General features: G+C 39.4%; 1 protein-coding gene across 6 annotated transcripts in view; it reads right to left on the reverse strand.

Annotated features, from left to right (window-relative positions):
* SPEF2 (sperm flagellar 2) overlaps positions 1–24,932 on the reverse strand; it is a 202,549-nt gene extending 177,617 nt beyond the window's left edge. For 5 of the 6 annotated variants that reach the window (XM_059878899.1, XM_002696381.6, XM_010816825.4 and 2 more), the window contains exons 1-4: positions 24,851–24,932; positions 13,716–13,818; positions 3,636–3,888; positions 1,134–1,274 (exon numbers count right to left, since the gene is read on the reverse strand). In XM_059878899.1, coding sequence (XP_059734882.1) covers positions 1,134–1,274; positions 3,636–3,888; positions 13,716–13,818; positions 24,851–24,908 — 555 coding nt within the window. In that variant the 5' untranslated portion in view covers positions 24,909–24,932. The remainder of the gene's footprint in view (positions 1–1,133; positions 1,275–3,635; positions 3,889–13,715; positions 13,819–24,850) is intronic. The other variant, XM_024981503.2, reaches the window with a different exon arrangement.
* Between the last annotated feature and the right edge of the window lie 253 nt (positions 24,933–25,185).

The following is a 25,185-nucleotide window of genomic DNA, read 5'->3' on the forward strand; positions in this document are numbered from 1 at the left end:
TCAAAAATTATCTTGGGTGTTTTAAACATTTCTTTTGTACTCCTATATGTACTATTAATTTGCTGTTGGAAAGTTAATTTTAGCTGATCTGCCTACTGCAAATCCTTTTTCATAAACTTTAATCAATTCAAGGAAACATAAGAATTAAATATTTTTACTAAAATGGGGTCAGAAAAAAGCCTCTGTGGGTAACATTTTTAAACTCTAACTATAGGATTTTAATATTAAAAATTAAGTGTGAGTTAAAATAAAATGCAATGGATTTAGACTTCAGAGTGATCTGCCAATCTTTGCTTTATCAGCATTGTGAACTTGGGTAAAACATGCCAATTTTCTGAGCCTCAGTTTCCTTATCCAAAAAAATGGGGAAAGCAATACCCTACTTAGAGAGTTGTTTACAAATTCAAGACAATGAGAAGTGCCCAACCCACAGCCTGACATACAGCAGATGATGAATAAATGGTAGCTATTATCTTAAGTTAAAGGGGAGAATATCACTAACAATCATTATAGCAGCGTGAAGTATAGATTACAGGAATTAGTATCAAAATGTACAGATAGTACTGCTCCCCCATGAAATATAATGAGATTGTATCCTATATGGATGACTGATAAGTCTAAGTAATAAGATATATTTATCAATAGTATATCTTAAATCTAAATATAATGAGAGCAAGCAAATTGCTTAACATTTCTAGGATTCATAGAAAGACAGTGCAACATGGGGAGGAAGTATCCAGGAAAAGCAAATAGTAGCAATGGCACATACATGGTATTTTGGGTACCTAGACTGGCCCCTGTTGTATACATGGGTGTCATGACCCATCACAACAGCACCCACTCTGGCACAGTTTGCTAGTGATCACAGAATCCACCACATAAGAGTCCACACAGGTATTCTCATTTAACAGCAGTTTGTCATCCATATCCTAAATCTATATTCTCTGTTTCTAAACAAATAATGGACTAAGATGGATTGGACATGCATGCAGTGCAGGTGTTTTAAATGAGAAGGGACAATGCCAGACGTAATTTGAAAAGGAAGTAGGAAGTTCAGGGAAGTTTCTCTCTTAGGGAAAGATCATCCTTTCATTAAGATAAACACAACACAATGTTAAAGGATTATCACTTACCTCTGCCTCTTTTTTCTTTTTCATTAATTTTTGGGCATCAAGGGTTTTCAGAGTACGATTTGATGTGGGTTTAGGAATCTGTATGATAGCTGCTTGGATTTTGGCCATGATTTCATTTTGTCGTCTTCTGCTCAAGCGTTGCTAAATATTCCATATACATAAGTTTAGTTATTCAGTTTATCAGAATAATATGCAATGTAATACACTCACAGGTACACAGATATGTAAATTTTCCATTCAAATTTTCTAAACTCAGCATTAACTGACGGACTAGGTAACATTAGGAAGGAAGTATCAAAATAACTAATTTTGAAAAGTATGATATTGAAACACAATTTGGGAGTCCCTAAATTATGCAGATGGAATGTGTCTATTTTCATTATGGGTGGTGATACTAAAAGGCTAATAAAGGCATCCCCAATATGAAAAATGAATGTAATTCTTTCCCAGTTCCACCTTCATGACCTGCCTAATCATGGAAAGAAAAAATTCAATCTGGGACATGTGTCTAGGATGGCTCCCAACATCACTTAATTATTAGAGAAATGCAAATCAAAACTACAATGAAATATCACCTCACAACAGTCAGAAGGGCCATAACCAAAAAGTCTCAAAACAATAAATGATGGAGAGGGTGTGGAGAAAAGGAAACCTTCTTACACTGTTGGTGGGAATGTAAATTGGCACAGCCACTATGGAGAACAATATGGAGGTTCCTCAAAATACTAAAATAGGACTACCATATGACGCAGCAATCTACTGCTGGGCATGATCCAGAGAAAACCACGCACTCCAATGTTCACTGCAGCACTATTTACAACAGCCAGTACATGGAAGCAACCAAAATGTCCATCAACAAAGGAATGGATAAAGAAGATGTGTTATGTATCAATATATACAATGAAATATTACTCAGTCATAAGAAAAGAACAAAATTGTGTCATCTGCAGAGATTTAAATGGATCTGGAGACTGTCATACATAGTGAAGTAAGTCAGAAAGAAAAAAATGTTATGCATTAATGCATATATGTGGAATCTCGAAAAATGGTAAAGATGATCTTATTTGCAAAGCAGAAATAGACGCACGGATGTTGAGAACAAACATATGAATGAATTGAGAGACTGCAATTGACATATATACACCACTATGAACCTACTGTATAGCACACAGAATTCTACTTGGTGCTTTGTGGTGACCTAAATGGGAAGGAAACCCACTCTGCTGTACAGCAGAAACTGATACAGCAGTGTAAAGCAACTATACTTCAATTAAAAATAATAATCAAAGGACATTTAATGAGTATTTTCAACGCTCAAAGCATTGTACTAGGCAAATTTTTTTAATTGGAGGAACTAAAAATCTTATGAGGTCATATGACAGGTAAATAATGAAAGTCAATAATATCAGCAAGAGGTGGTTAACACCAAAGAGTGAGAATTACCTGTGCCCTAGGAGTTCCCCAGAAAGAGTCTATGTGTACTGGGAAGGTTGCAGAGTAGATGGAGGGAAGTTTAGGGGAAGACAGGAGAGGAGAACAGTGAGCTTGGGTACGAGAGAGGGAAGAGCAGAAATAAATGAGTCCTATTCAATGACACGGAGAAGGCAACGGCACCCCACTCCAGTACTCTTGCCTGGAAAATCCCATGGACAGAGGAGCCTGGTAGGCTGTAGTCCATGGGGTCGCTAAGAGTCGGACACAACTGAAGCGACTTAGCAGCAGCAGCAGCATTCAATGACAGGCTGCCAGTGGAATAACAGAAGAAAGACAATGCTGAGGGTTATGAAAATATACAGAAAGACAGGTTGAGACTGTTCAGTGAAAAATTTTGAATGCTAGTCAAATCAAGGGGCAAGATATTTGTAGAATAGCTTCCCAGGTGGCTCAGATGGTAAAGAATCTGCCTGCAATGCAGGAGATCCAGGTTCAATTCCTGGGTTGAGAAGCTCCTCTGGAGAAGGAAATGGCAACGCACTCCAGTATTCTTGCCTGGAGAATTCTACGGATAGAAGAGCTTGGCAGGCTACAGTCCATGGGGTTGCAGAGTTGGATACAACTGAGCAACTAACAAAACACAACATATTTGTAGAATAGCAGGTTTCTGAGAAGAAGCAGCCGACAAAAGTGGAATTGAGGGTAGATTCTCCTAGCAGTTGATTAAACTCTAGGAGACAAGCCTGAAGATCAGAGATGCATTCATAGGTTGCAGCAGGAGATCTGAGTGGATACGACAGGGGTATAGAAGAAAAAGAGCAGGCCTAAGACGCACAAGGAACTAGGAGCAAACAGAATTTGATAAGTTACTGGCGATTAGTGGATAGGATGGAGGGAGGCATCAACAATGAATAAATGGAAAGAAAAGATAAAACCTGAATAGGGACAATAACATAATCAGGGACATACATGCTTTAAGGGGCTTCTTTGAAAATGCAACATCTTTGCCGTGTCTCTTCAGAAAGCTTTATATTCTGATATGTTTATAATTTTTCTTTATGTACTTACATCTCGAAAAGCCTCGCTTTTCATGTTTTGAACTTTTGTGCTCATCAGGGGCTGCACAGTTGGCATTTCCACTCCAGTCTGAACACCTTTCTTTTTCCTCTGGAGAGCAATGTACAGCTGATATAAGAGTTTCGTGGCAGCCCCAGGCTTCTCTGTGATGATATTGTGGGCCACATTCTGATCAAATTGCACACCCAAAAGGTGAAGTGTGGGCTCCAAGCGAGAAAAATTGTTAAGTTTGGCACTGGAAATCCTAGGCATTAAAATATTTCACATAATAAGACATTGAGTTAAAAGCAAACAACAAATATCAGAGGATTTTCATAACCAAATACCATGTTCTTTTAAATGTATCAGTCCTTGCAAAAACCACTTAATCCTCTAGACAGATTGAGATTTTGTCTATTGCCCTAGCTCCATGCATTTATTTCTCTTGATTGGCTAAACTAAAACTGATTACTTTCGTATACTCTTCTACTTAAATAGATACTAGAATTTCTACAGGAAGTCAGTACAAAAACATACCTAAATGTCTTCTTCGAAATGGAAAAACTTAACTGTAGTTTTGGAAAATATTTTACTCAGAAGACAAAACTTCACTTTAAATATCCATTTCTTAAATTGGTATCACATGAAAATAACCTTATTTTCAGTGATGACTGAAAGTGATGACTCTCACCTTTATCCTCTCAGGCATTATCAGAAATCGTTACACAATATTAGCCATACAACTAGATGAGTCATGAGGTCATCACTGTATAGTTTATATTACTTCTTCAAAAATCACTAAAGACTTTCTAAAATATATGTATTGTTGAATCATCTATTATCAAATGCTCACATTTTAGAAGAACTCATTAATTCATTATTAATTTACTCTCCCAACTATACCAATAACTTATTTAATTTAATAAATGTTTATAAAATTATTAAGGTCTTACAAAGATGAATAAGACACCCTGTCCTTTAGCAGTTCATAGCAGGAAAACAAGTGTAGTAAGTAGTGATAAATTAATGCAACTGTTGTAATAAAGGTCTCAAATGACCAAGGGCCATCAATAAGCCTATGGATACAGCAGCAGAATAAAAGCAAAAAGATGTTAGATGCATTTTCAACTTTTGTGCCTCTCGTATGTTCAAACTGGATGCAAATGTCAATTTTATCCACTGGCACATTTTCTCTTTACTTTAACTTTCAAACATCAGTGACATTCTTTGATAGAAAAAAATATACTGAATATACTTGAATATAAGTCAAAGTCCCATCTTCTCCCTGAAAAAAGAGGATACCTTAGAACAGAGGGAGTTGGCAGAATTTCTAATATTATAGGGTTACTCACTCAATAACTTTATTTTAGACTATAAAACTATTTGGGGAAGATACGATGGCCTCTGCTGAATTTTCAGAAGCTGAAAGAGATCACTTAGCACTTAAACTTTTAAAATTTTATGTTTAATTGGAGGATAATAACTTTACAATATTGTGATGGTATCTGCCACACATCAACAAGAATCAGCCATAGGTATACATGTGTCCTTTCCCTCTAAAACCTCCCCCCACCTCCCTCTGCATCCCAGCCCTCTAGGTTGTCACAAATCATCGGCTTTGGGTTCCCTGTGTCGTACAGCAGATTCTTACTGGCTATCTACTTTACATATGGTAATGTATATACTTCAATGCTACTTTTTCAGATTATCCCACCTTCTCTCTCCTCCACTATGTCCAAAAGTCTGTTCTCTATGTCTGCATCTCCATTGCTGCTCTGTAGATAGGTTCATCAGTATCTTTCTAGATTCTGTGCGTGCGCACGTGTGTGTGTGTGTATGTGTGTGTCTGTTAGTTGCTGGGACTGTAGGCCACCAGGCTTCTCTGTCCATGGAACTCTCCAGGCGAGAATACTGGAGTAGGTTTCCATTCCCTTCTCCAGGTCTAGATTCCACATATATGCATTAATATACGACATTTGCCTTTTTCTTTCTGCCTTACTTCACTTTGTATCCCTGGTGAAGGAACCAGCAACCCACTCCAGTATTCTTGCTTACAGAATACCACGGAGAGAGGAGCCTGGAGGGGTACAGTCCAAGGGATCCCAAGAGTCAGACACAACTTAGCAACTAAACCACCATTTTGTTTAACAGGCTCTAGGGTCATCCACCTCATTAGAATCGACTCAAATGCATTCCTTTCTATAGCTGAGTAATATTCCATTATATATATGTATCACAATTTATTTATCCATTCAACTGTCAAGAGACATCTAGGTTGCTTGCATGTCCTAGCTATTGTAAATAGCACTTAACACAAACTTTATATACTGTCATACTGTTTCTAGTATATTATTTCTCAAGAGATCTCAAGCAGTGATTCTAAACTTTTTAAATCATATATACTATCCTTTGGAAATATGATGAGAGCTATGAAACCTTTTCCCCAGAAAAGAAAACACACATCCATGCATATACACAAAATGTGTAGGCAATTTTGGGGTATTTGTAAATCTTTTAAAAATCTAGCCTAAAAGTGCCTACTAACTGTAAAGGAGGCGGGGTGGGGAAAATAAAGGAATGATTTATAAATATAAATAAAGAAGCCAGTGCCATAGAAAGGCCAAGGCAACAAACGTATTGACAGAAGACACTGAATTCCTTTTCCAGTCATGTGGTATAACTCAGTGTCCTATTTCCTCTATTTGGTCAAGTATATTTAGCATGGCATGCCACATTGGCCAAACTTTAAATAAAGTATTTTAAATCGATAAAAGATAAAACAGATCTTAGAAGGAATGAGAAGAGATAAGGAATGCTACAAGGCAATCTTATCAACAACAAAAGTAAAACATTTTTTTAGGTCTTCTCATGTCATGTCCAGTGTCGCAATTTGTTTTCCCACAAATGACCTACAGTTTGAGATAACAAACATTGACCTAAAATGATTAGGGTACTATATAGACCATGCTTTGAAGAGTGTGATTGTGAGAGAGGATGGTCAGGTCAATGACTTGCGTTCACATTCCTTGGATGGGCACCTGACGCCCACTTTTGATCTTTCACCCCAGTTCATCTTTTCATGTCCTGCTTATCTCAGGAGTTTGTATGTTTTCTCCACTACACTTACGTGCAAAGATATGGCCAGAGGGACACCTTTTTGAGGTTTTGCCTTTGACATACCCTTAGGCTTCAGAGATCAGAGGCACCATAATTTGGGAAGGAAAATCCAAAAGCAAACACCATTCATTTCCAAATTTTATCAAAATTTAGCCCTGTGCCCAATGAAAGTAAAGCACACTACCCTTCCTCTTACTTGTTTTACACAACCTCCAGAATGCAGTGTAGCCTGCTAATACTAGGGTTCAGTGACACGGTAGGCTTCAAATGGCTTTTATGGTCTGGCCGAAGTGTCCAGGTGTAATAGTACTTCTTTCTGGAAGCTTTTAATAATATATATTCTAAATATCCAACCAAAATTTTGGGAATATAACTGGTATGTAAATGGATGGAAGTCCACTCTTGTTATAATGTATGCTCAATCAGTATACCATGATAATCAACAGTTGTTTTTAAACCTAGAGAAACCACTGGGACATTTTTGCTCTGGAGACAGAGCATATGATGTAAATGCTGACCCTTGAGGGGATAAAGAATGTGTTCTGGGAAAAGCCTTCTCGCTCTCTACCTGCAGTCCTTATCTGCCAAGGGATTACTTGTCTCTTCTCCTCCTTGACACCTTGTACGGGAATACAACTCAAAAGGTCATTAGAACAGGGATATCCATGCTCCTTTACTTTTTATTTTTTTAACTAATCTGCTCATTTCTCACCCTCTGAGTTGGACTACATATATCCTAAAACAGAATTCTTTCAGAGTTAGATGAGTTATTCTTAGGATGAAGTAATTTCCAAAGCAAGTTAACTTCAAGTTATGTGCAATGCAGATTTAGTTTACTGTTTACATTTTAAACTAAAGAAAATAAAAATATTACACAAAAATCCCCAAATCATGAGCTCTGGCACTAGACAGCTGTTTAAAAATTAGGCTTTACAAAGAAGGGTCCTTTTCCCCACTGAATAATACAAAGCTCAGATGCATGGATTTACTGATTTTTGTCTTCTTTAGAATATCATGTGCCCTAGAAAAACAGTGGGTTGTCCTAGGAACTAAAGGTTGATAGTATTTGGTTGTTAAGACAAATAGATCCATCTCCCCATGTTAAGAAATATGATGATGCTCAGTGGAACAGAAAGTTCATCCTTTGCAGTAAGTGAAGGGCAGGGCTGCAACACAGGATGATACTCAGGACATATACCTATGCAGAGGCAGGAAAAGGTGTGAAATCTACCCTGGGGTCAGCTTGCCAAGCCCAGGACCTTGGCATGAGGCAGCTTCATCCAAAATGGGGCTTTTTGTTCTTTGCACAAAGGCTATCCTATTCACTAAGACCTTTTTGCACAAGGGCTTTCCTATTCACTAAGACCTGTGTCTTTTTGATTACCTCCATCCATATGGGTCCCTATTTCTATTTCATGCAAAGGCCTTCCATGGTCTTGCTAACAAGAGCCAACTCAGTACACATGAAATACTGCATGCATGATCTGACTAGTATGGTTCTTTTAAGTTTTCCATACCTAATTCAGAACCAGATACACTTTCAGAAGTCAGTCATTTTTATTCAATTAGAGAAACACGATGGTGTGCCTGCAGTGGGTCAGGGACAATGCCTGGAGCACAAAGAATAAACATACTCTGCAACTTTGAGCATCTTTGCAAAGTAGTTAAGACACAAACATTCATATATTCACTCATCATATATGGTTTGGGCTCCTTCAGGTGGTAGTAACTCTGATAAGAACTGACATATAAATAAAACATATACCTTAAAGTAATAAAAAAAGGGATGTCTGAAGTGTTGTTGAAACAAAAAGAAAAAAAAAAAAGAGGAAAAGGAAATTAAATCTGCTGGGGAGAAAACAAAGAGTCTAGAAAAGGGTGGATTTTTAGCTGAATTGAATGAGTTTCTCAGGGTGAAAGTGAGCAAAGAATGATATCTAAAGGTTCAAGGCATAACAAAAGCACATGACATATTTGTGGACCAAAGTTGCTTACGTTAGAGCTACAGACTGGTGGAAAACATGACTGGAAACAGTGGATGAGGGTCACAAGGGAAGCATTTTGTAAGAGAAGCCTTGAGAAAGAGAAACTGGAATACCTAAAGCTTTTTAAGCTGATGGAGGAAACCCCACCTAAAGATGTGGGTGTAGAGTTCTATCTGCCTATGGAGAAGTTCAAACAAGGGGCTTAATGCAGGACTTATAAGAATATGCAGCCATTCATTAATTCAAAAAACATCTACTGAAAGCTAAACATGTGCCAGGCCCTTTTAGCCCTAGCGATGCAAAGAAAAATAATTCATACTACAACTACAAAATCCTCTGAAGGTACAATGTGCAACTGAAAGAGATACAAACAAAGAAACTGACAACAAAGTGACCAATATTATAACAACTGTACAAGATAAGTTTATAACTTTCATGAAGGGATAATAAGCAATGACACCAAAAATGGATTGGAAACCTGGTTACACAGAGATCATCACAAATCAATCTGTGCATATGAGAACTCGTGAGAAAGCAAAAAAGAGAAAAGAAAGGAATGTACACTGACTTACCTACCCTGGAAATCTTATACCTTAGAGGCTGATCCTGGCTTCTATTGGAAGGGAGGAGATTCAGGTAGAAGCAGAGTGGGCACAGGGCTAGAGGATCAAGAAGAGGAGGCAACTTGGTTTAAGCAGTGAAGGACAGTGTATACCTTGCTCTTGAGGAAGAGATGTGAGACATGAAGAGTAGGATATGCACTAGAATGTTACCTAGTACCCTAGAAGCTTAAGAAATTGTCAGGGATTAGCACAAGAGGCTAACTTGGTCTAAAAATATATTTACAATCCATGGCTTCTCTTGAATTACACTATCATTACCTGCACAACTAGCATAATCTGGATTGTGAAAGAATGACTCACCTCTAGAATGGAGGTACTAGATTTCTTTTCCTTAAACTCTTGCAATGTAGGTAATGCTCAATGGAGGTCTACCACCCCAAGGAACCAAAAACTAAGAAATACTTGAGTGGGAAATATCAGGTTAAAAACACTATGGATATGGAGCAGGATGTCACGAATGGCAGAGTAAGGACCTCCAAAAATCTATTCCTCAAAAAGACAATAATAAAACTGACAAAATTAACTTCTTCATAACAATAATAAAACTGACAAAATTAACTTCTTCATAACTCTAGAAATTAGCCAAAGGCATGTAACAATATAAAGAAAATTTATTCAAGAAAAAAACCTTAATCTCAGTAAGAACAGAGAGCTTTTAGTCATTTTAACTTGCCCTATTCCCATTTCCTTCTTCCCAGCTCTTGAAAATCAGTAGCCTTGCAGTAAAATCCAGCAGCCTAACAGCCATCTGAGAAGACAGACAGGTTTGAAACTCCTCAAGAAGTTCTATCCTCAGAACACTGTCATTATCTAACATAATTTAGAGCTCAATCACTGCCTTAGGTAGCTGTGATCTTTAACAGTTGCCACTGATTGCTTTTTGCTAATACCGTGGGAATAGGGTTTTCCAAATGGCAACCCACTCCAGTATTCTTGCCTGGAGAATCCCATGGACAGAGGAGCCTGGCAGACTACCGTCCATGGGCTCACAGAGTCAGACACAACTTAGTGACTGAACCACCACCACCACCACCACCACCTAAGGCAGTAATACCACTGGTGCAAACAAAAGCTGCCCAAAAACTTAAAAGGAAGATAAAAGAATGAAATATCCACTGGGAGGAGAAGGCAATGGCACCCCACTCCAGTACTTTTGCCTGGAAAATCCCATGGACAGAGGAGCCTGGTGGGCTGCAGTTCATGGGGTCGCTAGAGTCGGACACGACTGAGCGACTTCACTTTCACTTTTCACTTTCATGCATTGGAGAAGGAAATGGCAACCCACTCCAGTGTTCTTGCCTGGAGAATCCCAGGGACAGGGAAGCCTGGTGGGCTGCCATCTCTGGAGTTTCACAGAGTCGGACACGACTGAAGCGACTTAGCAGCAGCTGCAGCATCCACTGGGAACTTTGAAAAGCTCTGATACATTCCTGGGGATTGGAAGGACCATATGTGCCGAGGTCCAGACCCGGCTGATCCAGGGTATTCAAAGCGGGGACGGCATTGGCGAGAATCAGGATACAATAGCTTCAATTAGATATTAATTAGAGATATAAAGAGTACTAGAATTAGGATAGCTCAGTAGGAAAATTCAGTGGAGAAAAGAGGCTGAGTAGCTTGGTTTACGCGGGAGACCGATAAAACTTCAAGACAAGAAGTTTGCACCACTTACGTAGGCCGCAGGCATCCTTCCGTTCTCCCGAAGGAGAGGAGACACTGAGGCCTCCCCGGTCGGATATTAGAAGCCCAGGCATAATTAGTAAGCATGGCGGGTTCCGCGCTCCAGGTGGAGACTCAGCCAGAGTTTGAGAGAGAGAGTGACATGGGGAGACCAGTCTTTCGAGGAACTGATCCCAATTCTTTTATTTTCCATGGTCTACTTTTATACACAGAGATGTTATGCAAAAATCACGCGGGGTCAGCAGTCCTGACTTTTATCAAAGTCAGGTGCTTCATACAAGTGTATACAGAGGTCTTAGGGGTGTTACATCATCTTCTGGCCAGGGGGCCTGCTGACAATTTATGACCCTCTCCTTGTGACAGCGGTCAGTCAACCAGGACACTTATTTCTCCAGGGGTGATTATTCTTAAAACAGACGCCACCTTCCAAAGGTACCAGATAAAGTTACATTCCTATAGGGTGAGGGTGTAGTGGGTTTTAATTCAGGAAAGAATTTGCTTAGCCTAAGGTCTAACGTGATTAATATCAAAGGTTAATACTTATTTCTTCTATATATTCATTAATGTGTATAAGGGCAGGGGATGTGGAGACTTAGCAACAAACATTGGCTCAACAAATGAAAAACCCTTCACCAATACAATTTCTAATCAGCCCACTATACTTATACTAATGGTTTTCTAACTTTTCTAAGGAACCTGTTTTTAGAAGATTTAAAGCATCTCGTGCCTCTCACGGTTGGGAGGCTGTGAGCAATTACATGTGGCCGGACAAGCCTGTCAGGCAGGCTAGAGAACCTTCAGAGGAGTTTGTAGGTTAAAACACTCTTGTCACGCCCAGGAGTTTTTATTAACTGGGCCTCTAAGTTAACTCCTTCTCCGAAAGAGGTGGTGGGGGACAGCCCCCCATAAAGTCAGAGGTGTAGGTGAGAGCACAAAGTAGTAAAGTAGGCAGGCTCTGGTTTTGGGGGTAGATGCTCGAGGATTTCCAGGGGGACTCCTGAGGCTCGATCCCGCCTTTGCATATGTCGAGCCTCCTTCCTCATGACCTTTGCCATGGGCAGAGTGCCTCCGGCCGGCTCCCCACACACATGCATGTGTAGGAATGTTTGGATACCCAGGAAAGATAGGAGGAGGCCCAAATCTCTCACTTTTGGCTGACCTTAAGCTCCTGTACAAGCAGGAAGTAAAGGTTAAGGCAGAGTTGTAAACTGTGAAAGCACTGAAGATATACCTCAACAAACTCAGCATCAAACAAGGAAGATTTATCAATTCAAGATATTTTAAAATATCTCCATTTATTTGCTGAGCTCTGTTCACTAAGCTAACCAAACAGAGTCTTCAGGTGCTAAACACAACAGGGAATACAGATTTTCCAAAATAGTCCAAGAGAGTCATTAAACAAACAAAAAGTAGCAGCAGAGCAACAACAAACAGCAACAACAACAAACCCTGGGAAGGTGGAATAATCTGCGTTACCTCACTGTATTATTTTAGATGTCTGTTTTCAACAATTATGAGACATATAGAGAAATAGGAAACACTGTTCATACCTAGGGGGAAAAGGTCAGTAGAAACTCTCTGAGGAAGCCCAGATGTTTAAATTATTAGATAAAGACCTTAAGTTGGCTATTATAAGTGTTAAAAACTAAAATAATTCAGTTTTAAAAAATTATAAAAGAAAGTATGAGAATAACATCTCAACAAAAATAGAGTATCAATAAGGAAATAGAAATTATAAAGATGAGAACCCAGTGGAATTCTAAAATTAAAAAGGATAATAACTGAGATGTAAAAAGTCACTAGAATAGCTCAACAGGACATTTGAGTTGGCAGAAGAAGGAAGCAGTAAACTCAAAGATAGATCAATTGAAACTATTCACAGGGGTAACAAAAAGGAAAAAGAATGAAAAATGAACAGAATCCCCAAACACATAAACTCATTCTAATCATGAGAGAAAATTTCAGACTAATTCCAACTGAGGAGCAATATCAAAATACTTGACCAGTTTTTAATTTTTCAAAACTGTAAAGATTATCAAAAACAAGGAAAGTCTGAGAAAATGATATCCTGATAAGATATTGGAACAAAAAAGACATTAGATAAGAATCATAACAAATCTTTGATAAAAAATGTACCATACCAATATAAGATGACAACAGGAGGGAAAACTGGATGTGAACAACATGGGAAATCTCTGTACTATCTTTGCAACTTTTCTGTAAACCTAAAATTGTTCTAAAATAAAAAGTTTAGTTTTAAAAATCAACAAAGCTCCCGAGACCTATGAGATACCATCAAGTACACCAACATACACATAATAGGAGTCCCAAAAAGAGAAGAGAGATGAAAAGAAATGAGGAGAAAGAACTTTTGGAGAAACGAGGAGCAAAAGTTTCACAAATCTGATTAAACGCAGGAGTGCAGGATTATGGAAGCCATTAAAATGGAGCCCATCTAGAGATGAGGTCTTGCAACAGCCTGTAACTTTTTCTCCTTTGTACGCCTGGGAAAATGACGTATGTATACGTGAGGAAGCGGCAAGTTTCATACCGATGGTGTGCTTGCCTGGTTTAGGTTTGGAAGGAATCTTGTGATAAATGGTTCCTTAATATTAACTTTGGAGGCTAAATCCATCCAAGTGCCAAAGGAATTGACCTTTTATAAAATAAAGAATAATCTCACTAACCTGCTTTCTGAAAAGTCTGCAAAATCATCCTGAAGTGCAAACTTGTGCAAAACTTCTCCAATTAGATAGCCACTGGAAAATGCCTTTGCAAATGACTTGGGACCTGATTTTTAAAACACAGAGATAAAAAAGTAAATATAATGCTTTACACAGAGCTTATATATTTTCAGTATGTACATACAGAGTAAAATCCCATAATTTAACTTGAACTCAGAATGCCATCAAAATAGTTCTGAAAATATCTTTCAATAATCAGAGGAAAATACTGAATTTTAACTTAATTTTAGGTATCTTATAAAGATCCCTGAATAAATGTGGGTCAGTAATTGATAATATATGATATTTTGAAAGAAAAGACAACTTCTGATCAAACCAAACCAAACACAACCAACAAAATATATAACCTTAGATCTAAAAACAAATCTTCAGTGTATTTTATAAAATTATGCTCTAATACTTCCATTATCAATACAACCTGTGGATGATTTCATATTCTTGACCAAGTGAGGTACAATCCAACTTCTTTAAACCTCAAAACTTAATTCTAACCTTTATGCAATGGAAATTTTACAAAAGTCACCTGCACCTTCTTAAATAAAGCCTACTGAACATAATCGATTTTCCTTGGGCTTCCCTGGTGCCTCAGTGGTAAAGAATCCACCAGCCAATGCAGGAGACATGGATTCAATCCCTGATCCAGGAAGCCCACATATCTCAGAGCAACTAAGCCCATGCACCACAACTACTGAGCTCATGCTCCAGAGCCTGGGACCTGCAACTATTGAACCCATGGGCCTCAACTACTGAACCCATGGGCCTCAACTACTGAAGCCTGTGTGTCCTAGAGCCTGTACTCTGCAATAAGAGAAGCCACTTCATTGAGATGCCTGCCTACCACAACTAGAGTAGCCCCCGCTCATCACAACTAGAGAAAAGCCTGTGAAGCAACGAAGACTGCTTCACAGTACAGCCCAAATGGGGTCGCACAGAGTCAGACACAACTGATGAGACTTAGCAGCAGCAGCAGCAGCAGCATATTATAAACAAGATTTACGTTGGTGGTTCTGTGGTTTACTCCAGTATAGCTGGTGTCCTGTACAATGATGGAGGTGGCCCCGAGGAAGACAGGTTTTAGAGCTAGAGATATCTATGCTGAAATCTTGTCTCTGCTTTTAACTCGCTGTGCAACCTCTGACAAGCTGCTTAACCTTCCTGAATTTCTGTCCCATCCTATCTATATCTATCTTGGTGAGCTGTTTTAAAGATTAGAGACAATATATGAGAATTTCTTGGTATCATGCCTGCCACAAAGTATGCACATAATGATGAGGGAAGGAAAAAATATTAAGTGTAAAACAGAATTTGCTTTCTTTAAAAATGTCCTTAGTTTGGGGTCACTTATATTTTTCTTATGAAGGATATAGGGGTGCTTGGTATTCAAGAATGATATTCAAAGTTGATACATAATACATTATCATAGGACAAAGCCATCATCTCTCAAAGGATTTCAAAACCCTCCAAAAATCTTCAGTGTGTTTCTATTAGAGTCCTTTAGGCAACTGCAATATTAAATATCTATTAAATGTATACATTATCACAGTATCACAAACTCATTCATATGGAATTATCCTCTTTTATCTATTTGACTATTAACAAGGTGGCTAGCTGCAAAAGAAGTTAGAATGATTTCACGATTCGTAGAGCTGGTGCTTGGTGTGTGATTGCACAGAGGTGAGGGGAGACCTTACTCAGAAGACTTTACATCATCATAAGGCTCCTGCATATCTGACACCAGCCCACAATTTTGCCCAAAGCTTCCCTAGTATCTGCTCTCAAAGTATTTTATGCTTTAATAATACCCTAGTTCTTAGGTAAAATCAATATAAAGTAGCTTAAAAAGATGTCAACAATTCTCATTGATTCTGTTTACTCAGGGTGAGTTCCTGAACTATCTAGCATTAGAATCTTTTGACTCTGCCTTCCAGCATCATGGGGCTTCCCTAGTGGCTCAGTTGGTAAAGAGTCTGCCTGCAATGCAGGAGACTTAGGTTCGATCCCTGGTCAGGAAGATCCCCTGGAGAAGAGAATGGCAACCCACTCCAGTACTCTTGCCTGGAGAATTCCATGGACAGAGAACCTGGCTGGCTACAGTTCATGGGATTGCAAAGAGTCAGACATGACTGTACAACAAACATTCCTTTCCTTTTCCAGCATCATACACCAGTAGTCTTTGCAGCAACTGAAATCCAAAGAGCTCCTTCTGCCCCTAAAGGCAGAGGTGTGCCTTGTCCTCCCGCTGAGTCACTGTTGCTTTCCCCTTCCCTGTGGACCCACCACTGCTGACCTCCAAAGCTGTTCCCTGCTTTTCGGTTGCCACCACTGTCCTTGCTGTGCCATCTGGGCTGCTCTGGCTGTGCCTTGCACCGCTTCTGTCTGTTGTTTTCTCTGTTCAGCTTCTTTCCCTTTTTTCTCCCTCTAGCCTGTCCCTATTCTTAGTTTTCTGAAGTGCCATTGTCAAACTATGGAATCCTATTAAAAATCTAAAGACTACTACTTTGCATTCAGGAGCTGCTGCTATATCTGGTGATTTTGTTCTCCTACTCTCTCTGGATTTTGCATTTTTGCCTGTTGCTCCTGTTGACAGAAGACCTGAAATCTAATCTGCGAATAACTGGGGAATAACTGTATCCTAATCCATCACACTCAACTTATCAGGCAAATGGTCTGTAGCAAACTCATAGCTACAAAAAGGTCAGGAGAAAAATAAAATCATAATCTACTTCCTTTGAAATGGCAGGACTTCTTAATAAGACTATTCTGATATGGATAAAATAGAGGCATTTTGGCTATAAAGGTCAAAGAAGAATAGCAAACACATTATTTCACTGTCAAGTAGGCTACTATAAATAAGTTTGAAAACCTGTTTTGCAGCTCTGTGTGCATTAGACACTTTCAGTTTTTCTTTTTTCTTTTTTTCCTGTGCTACAGGAATACAGAAGAAATCAGAGAAAAGCTATAGGAAGCAGCAAAAACAACAGAGAGAAAACACGTAGAAAAAAATGGAGAGAAAAAAGAATACGTGCAAGAAATTAGATGAAGAAAAAGCAGATAATCTAGGAATATATAGATTAAAAAGTATGAGAAGGAAGATAAGAAGCCAGAGAGAGAAAGCGAAATGGAGAGAGGTTAGGGGAGAAAAACAGTAAGGAAAAAAGAAAACACAAAGGAAAGATTTTTTTTTCTTTTTGCTTTATCAAATTTTCCTTTCCAGTAAATGTTCCGGAATACCACAACTAATGATGGACACCTCTGTAAGTTAATTTGCACTCATCACTGGAATTACCTAGGGGAAATAAAAGGTGGATTGACTCCAGGATAAGGAACAATGAAGAATGTGGGAAAGAAATGAACCACAGGAGCTCAGTAACAATCTTCTCTCTGGGCTCTGAAATGATCTACATCTGGAAAAATGTTGTTCAGTAACAACTCAGCCACACCTCCAGCCTTCCAAGCCACAGGTCTGATCCCATTCACTAAAGCTTTCAGTTGCAGAAATCTTTGATGTGAGCTTTTGTGAATTTTCTGGGACGGAGGGCAAAGGGTCTATGTGCTTTTCACCTGAGCCAGCTGGAGAAAAGACAAAAGATAAGCCTTCTACATTCCATACGGTAATGCGGTCAGCACAGGCTCTGGAGAGAGAAATATTCTCTGGTTTGACTCTTGGACCATTTATAAGACCCTGGACTTTGGATAGTTACATAGCCTCAGTTTCTTCTCTTTAAAAGAGGGAGAGTGATGGGTTCTACCTCCTGACAGTTGGTTTAATTAAATGAGATAATTGATTAAATGAGATAATGTAAAGTGCTTAGCATAATTCACAGCCTATAGTAAGTGCTCGGTGATCACTTTTATTATTATTGAAAGTGTTAGCTGCTCAGTCACATCCAATTCTTTGCGACCCAATGGACTGTAGCACGCTAGGCTCTTCTGTTCATGGAATTCTCCAGGCAAGAATACTGGAGTGGGTAGCCATTCCCTTCTCCAGGGGATCTTCCCAACTCAGGGATCAAACCTGGGTTTGTAGTGTAGGCAGATTCTTTACCATCTGAGCCACCAGGTGCTGCTTCCTAATTTAAGAAAACATGTTATATCAATTACACAATTCATAAGCTCAGTAATAGATCCTCAATGACAATAGTACGGGGCTTCCCACGTGGTGTTAGCGCCAATAAAGGAGATGCCAGAGCCAAGGCTTTAAAGCCTGGGTCAGAAAGATCCCCTGGAGGAGGGCATGGCAACCCACTCCTGTATTCTTGCCTGGAGAATCGCACGGACAGAGGAGACTGGTGGCCTACAGTCCATAGGGTAACAAAGAGTTGGACATGACTGAAGTGACTTAGCACGCATGCATGCACTCACACATGCAATGACTATAGTACAAAGATCCTTATTTAAAGATAACTTAAAACTTAGATAGCAAATATTTGACCCTGTCCTTAAAGTCAGATACAGACCTACTCTTGGGTCCATATAAACGATAACACTCTCCCCGGTCTGGGGAAGCACATATAATCAAATGTAGTTGATTTTTACAGCAAACCATTAAAGGGAAGGAAATAATGACTGAACATAGCCTCACAGCATTTGTGGTCAAGTTTTGCTACCAAATAACTAAAGAGATTTGGGGATGTGGGGGTCGTAGATGAGGGCCTATAGACCTACATATTCTATCAAGTGGCCTTTGTTCCTCCTTTACTAGAAGAGCAAAGACCTAGCTCAGGTTATCAGCAACATTTAAAAAACCAAACAAATTTACTTTCATTTGAGAGACAGAAAAGCTGCTGCTGGTGGCTGGGCACTGGCCTGACCCCATTAGGCCCTGGTATTCCTAGAAGCTGGGCCAGCACTCATGGCTAGACTTTGGCCTTCTCCTGCTGGCCATAATCAATTTCACAGCACACCAAGACGAGACAAGATTACTCAGTGACCCTGATGGACTAAGACAAAAACAAAATCCCTCTATAAACATGTCTGAACTCGGAGTGAAATAGTATTGTCCAAAACACAAAAAATGACCAAATGTCACCCCCCTATTCTGCCTAATGTGAGTGGTTGCTACTGTTTTTCCCTCCTTGCTTTGTTATCCCCACTTCCATTAACAGAATAGGTTATTCTGGTGTCCTTTTCTGCAAGATGAATTGGTGCTGTGGCTTATAAAATCATCAGAATGCAATGTCTGTTAGCATGTGACAATTTCTAAGAAGTTGCTTAAAGTAATAAAGCAGAGCCTCTGAAATCACAAAAGTGAGGATCAAAGTACCTAGGATGACCTTCCCGAGATGAACAAATCCATCAAGTTCAGCTAAAAATAATACTTTACCCTACTTTTGCCTCACTCATGCATCCTCATATAATAAAATATTTACTAGGTGCCTATTATGTGGCAGGCATCATAATAGGTATTCTTCTAAAGTGAGAGACACAAAAGTTGTTGAAATAATATTATCTACTTCCAGATGTTCAAGCTGGTTTTAGAAAAGGCAGAGGAACCAGAGATCAAATTGCCAACATCCACTGGATCATGGAAAAAGCAAGAGAGTTCCAGAAAAACATCTATTTCTGCTTTATTGACTATGCCAAAGCCTTTGACTGCGTGGATCACAATAAACTGTGGAAAATTCTGAAAGAGATGGGAATACCAGACCACCTGACCTGCCTCTTGAGAAACCTGTATGCAGGTCAGGAAGCAACAGTTAGAACTAGACATGGAACAGATTGGGTCCAAATAGGAAAAGGAGTACGTCGAGGCTGTATATTGTCACCCTGCTTATTTAACTTATATGCAGAGTACATCATGAGAAATTCTGGGCTGGAAGAAGCACAGCTGGAATCAAGATTGCCAGGAGAAATATCAATAACTTCAGATATGCAGATGACACGATCCTTATGGCAGAAAGTGAAGAGGAACTAAAAAGCCTCTTGATGAAAGTGAAAGTGGAGAGTGAAAAAGTTGGCTTAAAGCTCAACATTCAGAAAACGAAGATCATGGCATCTGGTTCCATCACTTCATGGGAAATAGATAGGGAAACAGTGGAAACAGTATCAGACTTTATTTTTGGGGGCTCCAAAATCACTGCAGATGATGACTGCAGCCATGAAATTAAAAATAGCATATTGAAAAGCAGAGACATTACTTTGCCAACAAAGGTCCGTCTAGTCAAGGCTATGGTTTTTCCAGTGGTCATGCATGTATGGATGTGAGAGTTGGACTGTGAAGAAAGCTAAGCACCGAAGAATTGATGCTTTTGAACTGCAGTGTTGGAAAAGACTCTTGAGAGTCCCTTGGACTGCAAGGAGATCCAACCGGTCCATTCTGAAGGAGATCAGCCCTGGGATTTCTTTGGAGGGAATGATGCTAAAGCTGAAACTCCAGTACTTTGGCCACCTTATGTGAAGAGTTGACTCATTGGAAAAGACTCTGATGCTGGGAGAGACTGGGGGCAAGAGGAGAAGGGGACGACAGAGGATGAGATGGCTGGATGGCATCACCGACTCAATGGACGTGAGTCTGAGTGAACTCCGGGAGTTGGTAATGGACAGGGAGGCCTGGTGTGCTGCAGTTCATGGGGTCGCAAAGAGTCGGACACAACTGAGCGACTGAACTGAACTGAACTGAGACCTAGATAGATGATAGGCACTGTGGTAGATATTTTCCACTTGTAATATCATTTGATACTTCCCAAATATACAGTAATTATTATTATTACCTCTCAGGGTATAAAATTGTGACTAAAGATTACTGTTTCTAGTTTGGATACTAGAAAATCAGGACTTTAGAGATACTAAATTTTTCAATTCAGTTTCCTATTTATTGATTCTTTGTTACTCGTGATAACGATGTCTGAGACTATTGAAACACAAATACCCACAATAAGGTATCTATAATTTTCAATATGACCCCACCCAGAATCCAAAAGAATATGGACTACTTGTATATCAATTTTTACAATGAATCGGATGTATACAGTACATGGAATTTGAATGCTCTACATTTGTGGAGAATGTTTAATTATGACATTCTGATGCCAACTTCCTCTTACAGTGAATTCATAAACATTTTGTAAAACAGAGGCAATGGTTAGGCTTGAAAATAACTGAGAGTCTGTAAAGACTTTTACAGCAAATCTCTTAGTAACATTATTCTATATTGCTTATTTTTTATTACAAAAATAATTGCTTGAATTATTTTCTATTGAACAACTTTTGGTATTTTAAGACATTTCATTAACATACGTCTAAGCATTATTTTCCAGGACAAATGGTCTAGTTAAACTTAACTCACTGGAGATCCTTAGCTTTAGTAACATAGATCTGAATCTTCATATGTTGAGACTAATCAAACCTCCTGTGACTCCCAGAAACCTCATTAAGTGGAGGGAGACTGTTCTTAACTGAGGATCATTGGAATTTATTTTCTTTACTGCTGATATTCAGGGTCGTCCAGGCAACACAAAATTCAATATGAGATGCTTTATCCAAATTGATTTCTACTTTTCAAAATAATCCAGAGATCAATCAGCTTTACCTGCCTCTCTAATGACTAAACCATTACTGAGTCTCACCGAGGCAGCAATGCATGCACTTGGCATTCTCATTCTGTTTGCTTCGTCTCAGGAAGCAACATGTGGACTGAACTACTTCTAAACAAATCCTAATAACTCCACCACTTCCATTTAACCATTTAACCATCTGGTTGAATTTCTGTACTTCTTGTGACTTCAACTGAACAAGAATCCTCCTTAAAAGGAGCTCAAATGAATATCTTTGGGAGGGTTAATTTTTAAATAGTAAATTCCCTAAGCATAAAGTCAAATGTATAATACATCCTAAAAGCACTAGTCAAAGATCTAGCTCTAAATTCTAGTTCTAGGACTTACTAGATGGATGACTTAGAACAAATTACCAAGCTTTCTCAGCCTCTTTTACACATCTGTTCAATGGAGACAATGTCTCTTAGGACTTTTTAAAATCTCAAATATGAAACCCTATGTAAAAGGCTTAGCAAAGGGTCTGGCGTAAGAATCTAAGTGCTCAACAAAGATTAACTTTTATTATTATTATTATTTCATGTATAAATTTCATTTGAGAAAATAACTCTTAGGTACTCCCCTGTCCCAGCAATACTTCAAGATGCTTACTATATTTCAACTAAAGTATTAAGCCTCTTTTTCTCCTACATTGTCATGTGACATTTGATCTTTTTTTGATTTTGCATTTGTAAGGCTATACTGAATTTTACTTTCAAATTATGAAGGCAATACAAGCAAAACATCAAATAACACAGATGTATAAAGAAAAGCTAGCAATCATCTCCTTTCCAGGGTAAGCAATACCAATACACTGGCTTATATGCTTCCACATCTCTCTCTATGCTTACACAAAGATTAAGAGTCATGTATATGTCAACAGTCCAGTATATGCCTCTCCACACTTTTCTCTCACATATCCTCGTGCAAAATGGTATTATATTGGTTCCAGTAAGTTTTAATTTTGTTTTTCACTTGACAAAATTACATGAGCACATTTTAGGTTAAAAGTTAGAGTAACTAACTCATTTGCTCTAACCACTGCATGATAAACCATAGCATAAATACAGCATCATTTACCCAAGTGTTCTATTATTGAAGCAAATTTATATTGTCTCCATTTCTTTTCTTTTTGCCCCTACAATCCATGTGGCAATAAACATCCTTGTTCAAATGTCCTTACACATTGGTGATTTTATTTTTGTATGATATTTTCTAAAAAGTAAGATTTAGCATTTACTGTGTGTCAGGGACTGTTTTAAATGCTTTGCATTTATTATCTCATTTAATCTTAACACTACTTGATGAAGTATTATTATTTCGAGTATTATAAAATTTAGGTAAATAAATTGCTCACAAGCACTGGCTAGTAAGTGTGAATAAGTGATTTTAACCTCAACAGTCTGGCCTCCAAATCCTTGCTCTTAACAGGATGCTTATCCAGAACTTGCCCAATTATTTTCCCCAGAAGTTGCATCCACTATGGTCCTTCCAAGAGAGTTCCTATAAACTGTTTTAAGTTTTCCATTGTATACCACAGAATGGCTTATCTAATGACAGAAATCAACTGGCAGCGTGCTTCTTAGGCGCACAGATCCTATCTTGTCTGTTTCCAAACACAGTTGAGTGCATTCCCTATAGTCTGAAAAGCATTTTACAACAATGATTTAGGTAATCTCAGGAATTGTCTCTCTCTCCTTTGACTCCTCTTAGCAGTTGGGATCAAGAAATGAATATGTATTGCTAGTGAATGGGATGCAGAATATATTAGCTGTCTCTGCTAACAACTTCCAGCTTTACACTTGGGGAAAGCAGACATCGGAAAATTTCCATTTATAGTTTATGCTATTTAAATTCTTTAAAAATCTTCAGTCTTGGGACTTCCCTGGTGGTCCAGTGGTAAAAACTCAGCACCTCTACTGCAGGGGGTAGGGGTTCAATCCCTGGTCAAAAAACTCAGTTTCTGCATGCCTCTAGGTGGGGCCAAAAAATAAATAAAATCTCGTCTTTTAATCTTCAGGGAATGAAGTAATTCTTCCTCCTCCTTTCAAAACCAAAACTCCTCAAACTGATTATAATTAAGAATGGCATATTACTGTTTTTAGATTTCTTGTAAGTTTTATTTACTTTTCTCAAAAGTGTTTGAATATGCAACAGAGTCTTGTGGACTTGAGCAAAGAATATGGCTTTTATTAATCAAGTAAATGAACCAAAGTAAACTCAGCAATCTGTAACTGCTTTTCTTAATAAGAGTATACCTTAAGGCCATGATACTACATTTTGGCTCCTATGGTGAGAAAGAAATAAGAAAAGAAAAATGCTAACACCATCCTGAGATAAGCATCATATTTTAGATAAGGAACAGTCAGAGACACATGGGATGATCATGGACTCCTGGGGAAAAAAACGTACTGTGTGGGTGGCAGTTTGGCAAAGAAAAAGTCTGGGTTTATGCCTCAAGAAAGGCAACTGGAGTGAATGATGGTTGCTCAGTTCGTGTCTGACTCTGCGACCGCCTGGACTGTAGCCCACCAGGCTCCTCTGTCCATGGAATTCTCCAGGCAGAATACTGGAGTGGGTTGCCATTCCTTTCTCCAAAGGCTACTGCAAATGCTCCAAATTGAAAGATCCTAGTGCTGATAACAAACACTTAGCAGCTGCAGAAACACTACTGGTTGAGCAAATGCTGTGGATGACTTAAGACTGAGTTGGCATTATTGCCCCTCTGGAAGCAAGTTGACATTATGCAAGAATGCTTCTGGGAAAAACAGATTGAAATGATTTGGCCTGCAAACCTCTTGCTTTGAGCAAAACCATACCAGTTGGAAAATGAACTCTTGATTAAGAAACAAGAAAAAGAAGTTGAATGGGGTATAGTGCTATTATGGAATTACTTGGTTGTTACAAAAGTTGTCAGCATGTAAAACTGCGTCTGTGGTTGTGGGATTTAGGAAATTTGGATGACAACTTTATGGCTGGGATAAATTCAGGTTAGTGAAGAAGTCAGCTTTGGGAAGAGTGAAAAGTGGTCAGAAGTAGCGAATGTGCACATACTGAGTTAAAACGGCTGAAATTTGTAAATGTTAATATATTCTGCATTAACTCATTTCACACACAGCCCTTTATACTGGAGGGAACACACTGCGAGAAGGTATTCTAACTTGTCCAGGGGCACACAACTAATAGGGCGGTAGCTGGCTTTCAGGATTCACATTTCGCTGGTTTGCCAGCACACCACGCTTCTGAGAGTGTGAAAGGAGCAATGTCAGGGCTAGACTAAAGAGTCCAGAAAGTTCTTCCCTCTACTGGAGCAAGGGCGCCGTCCCTATAGCCTCAGAACCGTGGTAGGTCAGAACCCGCGGGGCTGGGACCACCGTGATGATGGGTAACTCAGAGCCGAGCTGGGGAGTGGAGAAGCCAGGCTCCGCGGTGGCTGAAGTGAGCCAGAGCGGCAGCTAGCCTACCCCGCCAGACTCCATGAGCTCGCCTCGTTCCAGGCTCCGCGCCCCGTTCGCCCCCGGTCCGCTCGCCCCAGGCTGTGTCACTCACTCACGGTCTGGGACACCTTCAGTTCCTGGTTGAGCCACTGGCACAGGATCTCCGACATGGTTAGGCCTGTGCCTCCCACCGCACGCAGGTGCCAGGAACGCGCGGGAAACCTAGCCCGCCTGCCTGCCCGCGTCCTCCGGTTGCCAAGGGCGACCCGTTGCTAAGGAAGCGTATTCAGGCCGGAGCTAGGGGAAAGGCTGGGAGAAGAGGGGTGCCAGAGCTCAGCCCTGGAGGACAGAAAATCGTGGCTTGCCCCCTGCTGGTAGGTAAGACCGAGACGTGCGCAGGGGCGGTGGGCTTCAGCGGGCTTGGGGAAAGCGGTGGAACGCTATTAA

This window comes from Bos taurus, chromosome 20, assembly GCF_002263795.3.
Source record: "Bos taurus isolate L1 Dominette 01449 registration number 42190680 breed Hereford chromosome 20, ARS-UCD2.0, whole genome shotgun sequence".
NCBI classification, from domain to species: Eukaryota; Metazoa; Chordata; class Mammalia; order Artiodactyla; family Bovidae; genus Bos; species Bos taurus.